The sequence below is a fragment of the Aphis gossypii genome, chromosome 2 (genome assembly GCF_020184175.1).
Source record: "Aphis gossypii isolate Hap1 chromosome 2, ASM2018417v2, whole genome shotgun sequence".
NCBI lineage: Eukaryota > Metazoa > Arthropoda > Insecta > Hemiptera > Aphididae > Aphis > Aphis gossypii.
Window position 1 is genome coordinate 61,375,097 of NC_065531.1, and position 12,851 is coordinate 61,387,947.

The window sequence follows — 12,851 nt, forward strand, 5'->3', positions numbered from 1 at the left end:
TTTAACTTTTTGTTAAATATTTAAGCTAAATATTACAATAATTAACAACATTAAAACTTTAAACACATACAATTTTTATAGAACATAAATATTTTATATAGACCAGTTAAAAAATCTGAAAGTATTGAAATTCTATTATTTATCTCGTATATCTACTATTGAAGTGTATAAACCGTGAATGTGACTAATGATTAGAAATAAATAGGTAATCATAATGGAAAATAAAAAAAAAGTATTACTATTAAACTTTCGCAAAGATATAATTTATGAATACTATTAACAGTATTAACTTTATACTTGATGAATTTCGAGGAGAGTATAATGAACGCAATGGCACATATTCAATGATATCCTGTATTTCCCCAAGTTAAAAAAACTTTAAAAAAGATTTGTCTATTTTAAAACAAATTGTATAGTATAGTATATTATACATAATATTATGTACAATGCAAAATGTACATGACAATATACAGATCTAATTTTTCCAATAATATTATTATTATAATTAATAAACACAGCATACAGCAATGTAGCTATTTTGCCTATACATTACGCCGTCTCACATAATACAATTTTAATTGTCAGGTGAGTATTTGGTTAAAGTCAACTGAATAATATTTGTTACACTTATAACCCAATTTATTATTATATGCAATATATTGTTATTCCCATTGTTGAATTTATTGTATTGATTTGACTACTCCAAGTACCAAATTAATAAGCAATATTAGGATTTATTTTATTATTGCTATTTAATAAATTAACTATTTTGAAATTGGCAGACTGTGACAATAATGTAGTTTTACGATGTTAATCTAAAAAAATAGATTCCAAACATAAATATAATAGGTATGATTGTTTTTTTTTCATTTAATTGTATTTCATAGTTATATCGTTCCACAAAAATAAAGTAATGAGAAAATACAGCATTCAGAAAACGACTCTGTGTGGAGATGTGGGATTATTTATATAATATACTACCTATATCTAATGCTTTGATGAAGTTGAAACGTGATGCCAATTCATCGACGTTCTTTTGCTGCTTTTAACGCTTATCCGAGAACTACCAAAAAATTCGAAAATTACCTTTCTAAAGTACCTACCATCAGTGTTCAATTTCAAAATATAGAGCTACAGCATTTTACGACCCCAAAAAGTGTTTTCTGAAAAATAATTCGTAAAAGGTAGTAATAAAGAGCACACATCATTGTAAAAGTTAAACCAATATATTCCTTTCTTTATTCAAAATATAAAATTAAATGTTTAAGAAAATTTCACTCAGACGTGTAAAGTAAACATAAAAAATAACTATAATATAAAGTATGCATAGAATAAAATAATATATATTTATATATATATACATATACGTATAATGCATTGGATAAATAAATAATAAACACGTTATTCCCGTTCAATGTATTATAATATTAGATAATAATTTTTGTCAAACGTAAAAAAATACGTTTTAAAAATATTAGACATATGTTATGGAAGTATGGAATAAACATATAATGTATAAATTCCCCGGACAAATTGAAATGCGAACTGCGAATACATACAAATCATTATTTATTATTACTAAAAATTATATAATATTAATACATTCTGAATACTTTAAAACAATAACGATAATAATTCATAATAATATACCTAATATTGATGGTACAAATATTATATATATAAAAAAAAAAAAAAATACGATATTATATTGAAATTATTTATAATTATATTATTACTTACTTATTTGTGTATAATTTGCTAAAATGGTACTTAGCATTGCTTTCCTTTACTTAAATTTATTTATTCTGAAAAGCTGCATACAAGTGTATCGATCATATTATTTTACACCAAAATCAGAGTAGGCGTGGGCTAAATATATATATATATATATATATATATAAATTTGTAATCCCCGTCTTGTTGCGTTTTCAGCATATCAATGAGATTGATTTGACATATCGAATTCATTTTTGAAAAAATAATTGGTTTAACCACCAATCATTTTTTCACTGTACTTACTTTTCTTTGACATGACTCACAATAATTTAAATATGACATTATTGTTTCCCTGGTTATATTTTTTAATTATTTCTTTGCGATTTATACCCCCATGCATACTAAATAAATGTATTCCATGTAAAATGTTAAACAACTATCATTATAAGAATATAATTTTACAAAATATCTTAATTACATTTTTGTAGTTTAATACTGTCATTACGTCATATATCATCATTAGTTTTGAATTTTTCTTCTCTCGATTTAATTGTTTTATAATCTTTTTATTTATAAAGAAAAGTATTGTTTGTTTTTTTTTTGACATAATTTTTTTTTTTCAAAATTTAATAAAATTTAATTTTAATTTTTAAAATAATTAACCTCGTGTTTACATCAGACGGCATTCAATTTATACTACACATGAACGAAGTGTCTTGAAAAACACGGGTGTCCATTGGTTAATCAAAAATATAAACAAAAGTTCATGTGCTTAGTTTCATTTTATTGAACCGATATGTCCGAAATGGGAAAATGAGAAAACAGTAATTCTAAAATAGTATAAAATTAAGTTAGATAAGTTAAGTAAGGTTCAACAATCTGTTAGTTCAAACGGTAAATTTAACAACTCTACAGCAGAAACCAATTTATGATTTGTAAAGAATATTGCAGAAAAAATAATTAAATTAGTTTGTATACGAAGTTCAAATTGTCTGGGTAGGATTAAATTACTACACTGTTTATCATGTAAATATGATGTTTTTTTAGATTCTAAATGAACGATGATTTGATTTTGCAATGATGTGTGTGTGTCTTTTGAATATTTACAATGTACAAACAAAACGTAGCAAAACCAAAATTATAGACTTTAAGCTGCATGGGTGGTTTCTGGTAAAAAAATAGATTTAGTTGATAATTAATTGTAAATGTCCAGTATTATTTAAAATAATTTGAAAAATAAAATCAGGTCAAAACTAGAATGTTTACGCAATCCCAGTTTTTGGCAAAGTTGATTTTGTTTTTTTTGTTTTTTTAACTCAAAAACAAATACTAAAATGTTTCACTAAATGTTTACAATATCATTTTCTGTACATGATAGAATTTTCAATATATTTTGAAGCTTTTTAGAGCTATCTATAGAAATTTGACATGTGACATTTTTTTAGATTTTTTTTATACTATGTTATTTATTATATGAATAGAATTTGTTTTTTATCAGACAATAAAAAGTAATAATATTTTTTCATTTATAACTTTACTGATTTTATTCTATGAACCTACGTATATAATATATGTACGTATATTATACGAACGTATGTTTTTTAAAACAAGATAATAATATTAAATCATTGCATAGCTTTTAGTATCAAAAAAATAGCTAAAATTAACAAATATTATTTATTTAAAGTTCGGAATTAAACACGAGGCTTTCATGATTTAGGTAGATATTTTATATAATTGTATTCTTATTAAATACGTTTTTGTAAAATCTGAGATGTACAAATGATGACAATATATTTTATTTATTAACCATAATAGAAAACTAATATGATTGCATAAGGCGTCGTAAAAACAATATTTGATAGAAACTTAAGGTAATAAAATTACCATTAATTGTTCGTGCTTATTTAATAGGTCCATTAATATTTTGTTTGAAAATTAAGATAATTTAGATATTTATTTTAATTTTATAAAAATGCAAGGTATACAAATATATTGAAAATTTAGTTGATTAGCAAATGTATAATGTAATAATACTTAATAACAATTAAAATTTTTAATTACAATTATTAGTCAAATATAATGTACATTTTAACTATGGATAAATCAGCTTTCATGATTTATATATTCTATAGGATATGCATAACGTTTTTAGTAAAAGCTCAAGTGATTATGCTTTTCAGCTATTTTTGAGTATGATTAGTATAAATCCTAATAAAAACTAGCATTACTAGTAATTATTGAGCTGTGTAGATAAATATGGACATCTGTGGATATATCCGCCTGATTTAAAATTATTACTGCATGGGGATCAAATTGAGACTGAGATAGCTGACTAAAAGATTTTCGTAATTTATAGTATTGTGAACATTTATAATATGTATATTATAAACATTATGTTTAAAACATGTATCAATAAGCAATCACAGACTTCAAAAAAAAAAAAAATAAATAAAATAAAATAAAATAGTAAGGTAGATAGATATGCCAATGTCATGGTTTTTATACTTACTTTTTTTTGATTGCACCTTTTACCTTTTATATATTATTATGTTAATGGAAAGTGTTATAAAAAGAAATTCTTTAAAAACCATGAGAAAAATAAGCTTAAAAAAATAAACGTAAAATATGTGACTGGTATAGTGTAATAGTTTACTTCGCTTTCTAATGAGTAATAATATATTTTAGGATTTTTTCTGGGATGGTTTTTGGAGTTTAAATTGAAAAAAAATATAATTTAACAGATTTTTTTTTGTTTTGTTTAATCAGTCTTCACACTTATTATTTTAGAATAATTTAAACAACAGACATTATTTAATATTAATTAATATTTTGATTAATTAAAAATGTACTTATTTAGTTTAAAAAAATTGAATTTGATTACATTGTAATTATCACGAGTTAAATATCAAATTAAAATAAGTAATAATTATTTTAACTTAGTTATACTATTATAATTGAAAGTATTTTGTAATATTACGCTGTAACTACATCTGCAGATTTTTATTTATTTTAAGTTAACTAATTTTATATTAAACTTTTAATAAAATAAACACAGTTATTAAGTGTACATTATAATTATTATCAATTCTTAGAAGAAATAAGTGTTTTATAAAATAAAATATTTAAAATGTGAATAAAGAAAATATTTGGCTTTTAAATGCAAATTAATGACAAACTATTATCGACATTGGGCTTTTGTTTTATCATTTTCCTACAAAAAATGGATTTATCGTTACACTCTTTATTCAGTTTTGATAATACATTCAATGTTTTTAGTTTTTAAGTTATTGAAGGGAATATGGTGTATAGCGTGGCATACAGTTTTTAGGCGACTTTTTTTTCTTATTAAATTTCTCAACAGGCAGCAACGATCGTAAACTGAAACAAATATAGAATAGCTACCTTCCTATTTACCTAATCTTTTCACATTTTCGTTTGTACTTTAACATTTTTAACTCAAAAATCAATGGCTAGAACAAACCTGATAGTTACGATTTAATATTTTAGAAGGACAACGGTTAGCATTTGTGTACATATTTATTATTTTATCGAATAATATAGAAATCCATCGAAAACGATATGGTTAAATGAAGCTCCAACGTTGCAAATTATATCACTATACCATTTTCAAAATAAATATTAAATTACATTTTGTTTCTATTAAAAAAAATAATCTAATATGATTTTTAAAGTAAAATTTTTTATTTAATTTTATGTAGCTTTATTATTAATCACACAGGTAACAGAAGCTGCTGTGACCTAGTACTCTCCATAACCAAACGTATTGAAAAGAGCTATGAAGATCAAATGAAAACCACAATAGCATTTATTGATCTAACGGCGGCCTACGACACAGTTTGGCAAGAGGACTTAATCACCAAATTCCTAAAAATCATCCCTTGTCTGACTCTATGTAAAATAATTAATGAAATGTTAAGCAACCGACTTTTTAAAGTAGTTATAGGGGATAACAACACCAAGTTAAGAGTGCTTAATAATGGACTACTGCAAGGTTCAGTTTTAGCCCCTCTATTATTTAACCTTTATAATAGTGATATACCAAATACTAAATCGAGCAAATATATGTACGCTGATGACATCGACCTGGCAACACAGGAGAATATCTTTGAGGCATGCGAGTTGAACCTTACCAATGATATGGAAATACTAAATCAGTACTTTAAGAAATGGAGACTTCGACTAAACCCTTCCAAGACCGAAATAGCACTCTTTCACTTGAATAACAGACAATCTAAGCATGAAATAAATATTATTTTCGATGGAAAAAAATAGCCAACAATCATACACCGTCATACCTTGGAGTGACACTAGATAGGACAATGACATACAAGTACCATCTAACAAAGGTTGCAGCAAAAATTAAAACACGAAATAATATTATTAGAAAACTTGCTAACACTAATTGGGGATGTGACCCTAACACATTAAGGATATCAGCAATGGCTCTTACTTACTCTGTAGCCGAGTACTGTGCCCCAGTCTGGATTAACTCTTCTCACATGAATAAAATTGATACACAACTTAATGCAATAATGAGAACTATAACGGGGACTATAAAATCTACGCCTGTAAACTGGCTACCCGTGTTAAGCAATATAACCCCCCCCCTCTATAAGAAGAATGTATTCACTCGAACGAGAATGGGACAAATGTATCTTGAATAGTAACCTATCGATTCATAAAGATATTAATCACAGACAAATACAAAGACTAAAATCTCGTAAACTTCCTTGGAAATTAGCCCAAAACCTACGATCTGACGGCTTCAACCCAAATTAAAAGTGGATAAATGAATGGAAGGACGAGAACCCAGGCATACTAAACCTCATTGGAAATCCAACAACCAGACAACCAGGGTTTCACTTACAGCGTAAAGAATGGGTCACATTAAATAGAATAAGAACAAGGCATGGGAAAACTGGACAAATGTTATGTAAATGGGGTCACACATCAGAATGTGACTGTGGAAATACGATACAAACAATTGAGATTATTTATCAAAGGCATGAACAACCTCCATATGGCCACACCAGAAGCAATTGAGTGGATCTCAAAACTAGACATCCAAATCTAAGACTAAACATCTCTGCCTGCACCAAATTCTATAAACTTAAATATGTATATTAAAACTATTATTAACCTTTTTCATTGCTATTTCATTACTCTATACTTCCATTTGTGACTGATTCATGTTTTGTTTTTATATATAGTTACTTATATGAGTTGTGTTTTGTATATATATATTAGTTGTTAACGATGTAATGTTTTTGCCATACGATAAATAAATTAATTAATTAATCACACAAAAACTAAACTATGGACAATTTTAGTGGATTGCCAATGTATTACGATCTATCATCACCACTCAAAGTATTCAATGTTATACTTACCCGAATTACACAGGTTTTGTTCAAACTTATTTTTTTAATTTTTTTAGATACATGTACGAAAAAAAAATTAGACAACAGTTTGTTATATACAAAATAGTATATTGTGATGTTTATTATATAAACAATACTATGTATGGTGAGCCATTGCAGCAGCCGGCATATGTTTGCTACAGGAAAAGTAGTAATAATTAATATTATAGCATGGAAATACGTAAGACGACTGTTCTTATAATGCGACAAAATGAAATAAAAACAACAAAAGATAATATTTTATTATTTTTTTTTTATTATACGGATATACATTATTATAATGATTTTACAAAACAAAACAAAAAATAAAAATAAAAACAAAAACAAAACCATAATAAATTGACCCAATCGAAACATCGGGGCAAGTTACCGGGAAAAGCAAGTTGGACACTGTGTGTTATACATATTATATAATATATATATATATATATATATATATATATATATATTATTAAAATAAAATAATAGATGACAAATCTTTACTTAAGTATTACAATGAAATAATCATAATTATTTTTCAAGAAAAATTTGATTTAGAGTATTTGGGTAAAAAAAAAGTTTTAATATTGTATAATAGATTTGTCCAACATTACTACATTTAAAAAATACGTAGTATACAAAAAAAAAAATATATATTAGAAAAACGTACAAAATTCATAAAAAATAGGAGTGATGAAAAAAATGCACACAAATAATATATTTAGCATAGGCTAGTTCTTTTTAGCATTTATCTAAACTAAGTACCTATACTACAAAAGAATATTTTATCGTTTATTTTCCATCTCTATTATAGTAAATAATTAGGTAATTACGTTTATTATATTTTTTTTTTTTAATATTAAGTTAACAAAAAGCAAAATTATTGAACTCAAGTCTCACTTTCCCTTCCAGCTGGCAATTTGATATTATATTTTGTGTCTTTGAAATTAAAATATGCATTTTATATTGCATAGGTACATACAAAATAATAATGATAATAATAAATTAATAAAACAAACAAAAAACGCTAAATAAAAGTTTTTGAAAAAAAAATATTATAATAATAAATAAAAATCCCAGGTAAATAAAAAAACCAACTAATAAAATAAAAACTAAAATTAATTTAACATTTTTTTTATTTTTTTTTATTTTTAACAAGATGTAAGTTACTTTTTTTATTTTTCTGGACAAGAGATCAATACGATCGACATTATTTAAAAATGTTTTACATAATTAATTAGACCATAAAGAAAAAAATTAAACAAACCAAACATATAGGTATCTGTTTTTATAATCATTCTTATTGATCATATCACAGTCCTGCCTATTTAAATATAAAAGAAAAAAAATTATATAACACATTTTTGAATATGTATGTGTATTTGGATTTTACAGAAATAAAATATCTGTTCAAAACACACAATAATTATTAGCTTATAGATTCTACAACAACAGCACAATGGTAATCGTTGTTTATAACAAATTGTGGTAAATATTAGTTAAACAAATTATACAATAAATTTTACTAAAGTTTGTCAAACAGATTATAAAATAAATAACATAAATGGTTATTATTCTACTTGATGTTTTGAAAAAAAAAAAAATAATAATACTAATAATACTAATAATAATTAAATAACAAAACTAAAACATGAACTTGAAGAATGATTATGTTTTGATTAAAATGTTGTAATAGTTGTAGTAAAAGTGGGATTATCTATGTTTTGTTAATTTTTAAACTTTAAATTAAATATGCGTTTGGCGTGCAGCAAATAGCTTATTTAATAAAACACTTGTATGGAAGAAAATATTGAGCCATAGGAAAAAAAATACCGTATAGGTACAAGTTTCAATTATTATTATTATTATTATTATTATTATTATTATTATTATCATCATCATTCGAACTGTAAGAGGAACGAGAATAATTAAGCTTAAAATTATTGATCAATTAAAAATATATGGGGAAAACAAAACAATTTATTTACACAGAGAAGTAATTGCACTATTAAGAATAAAAAACGAAATATATTAAGTGGTAACCGACCCTTACAGAAAACCGGACAAGTTATTGTAAGTATTATTAATTTACATGAAATAAAAGAAAAAAGAAAAATATATATAACCATTTTCATCCCATAAAAAAGTAAAAGAAAAGATAAACGAGTTAACAATTCAATTAAACGAGCATTACGCAGTTAAAAAATAAAAGATGTACAAAATACTGTATCACAGCCAAATACATGTATGTCAGAATGGCCAGCGAAATAAAAACAAGTAATTACATAATATTAAAATTTGTAATAAAATTATAAAAGATTGTTTTATTTTTAAAGAAAAATTAAAATTATTTCCCTACCGCAAAAACCACACAAGCCAAAACACTAAATGACAAACAGACATTATTATATTATATAAACACCAATGAACACTTAAAGTATAATGCTTTTTTTTTATTTAGCATTTAATAGACAAAAAAGTTTAAAAAAAATACAACTATTTATTTATTTTTGTTATCTCAAAATAGCTAAGTCTAACTTTGAATAATATTTGTAATTTTAATTTTAATAATATATAAAATATCAGTTTGTCAGCATAAAAAAGAAAAAAATATTATTTTAAAAGTGGAAAATCTTTTTGAAAATTTTAACTGTTTAAATTGTTTAATTGTTAAAGTAATGAGCAATAGAAAAGAAAAGAAAAAAATTATCTACTTTTAATATTTGTATTATTAAATATGGCTCCTGTGCTTAGGAACATAATGGGCTAATGATAATTTGACTAGAAACTAGTAAAATCTGACTGCCAAAATATTTTAAAAATTATTTTTTTTTTTTTTTTTTTCATATATATTATTAATAAACCTAATGTATATAATGAAAAAATTCGCTATAAATAATTTATATATTTTAGGTGCGATTAAAAAACTTATCGATTCATAATAAAAATTACACTAAATCCCCCCCCCCAAAAAAAAAAAAAGAAAACACAACAATTTTCCTAAACCATAATTATTTTGTTTTTCTTATATACATAGTGAAATTTATCATTACTCTCTAAATCAAGTGCAAGAAAACGCAGTATCATCTATTATTATAGTATAAATCACCATTCTTAAAAATGTTTTATTAATTTTATATTTATAATTTTTTTTTTTTTTTTTTTTTATTGAAAAATGTATAGTATATATTTTATTTTAAGTACAATGTATTTAAATTACTTGTTTTTTGATTTTATCTTCTCAGCTTAATGTTACCAAATCAAATGACAATGAAAACTGAGGTATGATTTAAAGGAAAAAGAGGGCCAAATAATTGTTAATACTGTATGATTGCTGTATATTGGTTGAATCGGTAGCACTGATGTTAAATGTTAAAGAGTAGAGTGTCTTCAATGTTAATATAAATTCATCGCTTAACATCAATTATTGATATGATTTTATAAACTCGAACTTGATACTAATGTGAAGTATACATAATGAACAGCATAAGAAATTTTTGTGCTAAAGATACATTATCATTTAGAACACAACTGGAGATAATTCAACAGTGATCAAAAGACTCTGAAAACATTTCTAACTATTTCTAAAACTTAAATATAATGCTACCGACCAATTGAAAAATAGTAGTGATTCATAGATAAATTATCTATAATTTGTAAGAACTTTATATAACAATTAATATTTTTTTATATCATTCATCATTTTAAACTCCCGAACATTGTCAATTTCAGTGGAAAAATAAGGAGTAAAGGGGCAGAAGACCTGCGTTAAGCATGACTCGAAAATTGAGGTATTTTATAAAACCGATCGGGTTCCTAAGGGTATAGTAGAGTATATTAAAAATATAGAGAATTATTATAAAAAATAAAGGTAGGTTTTTTAAAACTAAATACTATCAATATCAAAAAACAAATAACGAAATATTAAAAACTTTTGAAACTAAATAACATTCAACAAACGTTATTCATTTTTTTTTATTTAAAAAAGGTAATACAAATTTTGATGAGAAAACATCAGTTTTCAGTTTTGTGTAATTTTAAATATTATTTTCTTATTATTTTTAACTTTTAACGTTTTAGAATTGGTAACTAGGCTAAGACGTAACGAAGCTGCCTAAAAAATATAAAAAAGAAGTAGAAAAATATATTTAATATCGTATTCTTTTTATTTCGTATTGTAATTTTAAACTTGGCGAAAAACCAGGAAAAGGGCACACCTATTGTTTGCATGAATACATGCATACATTTAATTTACGAAACATTGCACATTGATAATTAATTAATTTATTAAAGAGTTTCGATTGCTATAGGTAACACCTGTGGTCCACGTCCGCAATATCAATTAGATATATTGGTTATTCTATACAATATTGCCCCCAAAAATATAAATAATTAATAATAAGATAATATTAAGAACAAAAATTATGGGAAAATAAAAGATTTATAAACCAAACTGATTTAACTTGCAAAATAATAATGTCAATATTTAATTTATTTATATATTTTATATATAAATATGTATATATTTATATATACATATATATACTATATATATATTAAATGTGTATATAAAAAAACCATTTTATCAAAACAAAACAAAAACAAAATTAAAACAATATCTATAAAAATTTTATGATAAAAAGGTGGCAGTAGTCGAAACAATTTATCTAAAAATAATAAACTTTAAAATAAAATAAAAACAAAACTCTTAAGTTAGGTTATTTAACAAAAAAAAAAAAAAAATATATATATATAAAAAAAAATATTTTTGGAAATTGCATATTATCTAAGTATAAAGAGAAAAACCAACAGTTGAAAAACAATAAAAATAAAATGAAAAATAGTTCTAACGAAACAAATCTAAGTTCTTTGGAAGGTTTGTGTAGTACTAATACAATTCGTTAGTAGTACTAATACAATTCGTTTTTGCTCGGTGTAAAGAGCCCTATCCATTGTGTTTACCCTGAATTATTTAAATAGTCCTAAAGAATAATTACAATAAAAAAAAAAAAACCGTCAATTTCCCTAAGTCAGTAGAGGCTTAATTGTGTAATAAAGGTAGATTAAAAAAATTGTAAAAAACAGTTCTCGCATTAAAAAACGACAGATTTTAAAAAGACTATTCAAAAACATTAAAATTTTTTATATCATTTGTATAAACATGCGTAAGAATAATAAAATAAAATAAAAAAACAAAACAAATAAGTGGATTAATAAAATGTGACTACTCGTTTTGGAATCTTACGTTATGACCAACGGAATGGCACAGTTCTTGGACGTTCTGCGCCTTCTTTAACTAATGGCTTGTGAAATTCTCGACCCGGTCTTGAGTGGATCGTTGCCCAGCATAGTTCGCAATAGTACTAAAAACATGAAATTGTTTAAAAATTAAAATTAATAGAATCAACTTCAAATTTAGATTAGAGTTGGCCATGGATTATAATATATAATGTTCAATAATAACGAATCACCAAATAAAAATTCTTATTCATGAAAAAATATAAATATATATAAAAACAAAAATTACACCTTGGCGTATATAAATTTAATCTAATCTATACATTTAAAATATACATTTTGGTGTTCTCAACGCGTCACAGCGGGTCTTGCCAACTTACCAGGCGTTTTAAAAGTTTGAAAACGTTTAATTAATGTCTTCAAATCGTTTTGAAATTTACACTTCCAAACTTTATTAATATAAATAAAGATAAA

The 12,851-nt window shown here is 24.2% G+C and overlaps 1 protein-coding gene across 2 annotated transcripts in view; it reads right to left on the minus strand.

Annotated features, from left to right (window-relative positions):
- Positions 1-7,393: 7,393 nt before the first annotated feature.
- Positions 7,394-12,851, minus strand: part of LOC114120375 (cytoplasmic polyadenylation element-binding protein 2) — a 164,883-nt gene continuing 159,425 nt past the window's right edge. For both annotated transcript variants that reach the window (XM_050201545.1, XM_050201544.1), the window contains one exon: positions 7,394-12,502. In XM_050201545.1, the coding sequence (XP_050057502.1) occupies positions 12,386-12,502 (117 nt within the window). In that variant the 3' untranslated portion in view covers positions 7,394-12,385. The remainder of the gene's footprint in view (positions 12,503-12,851) is intronic.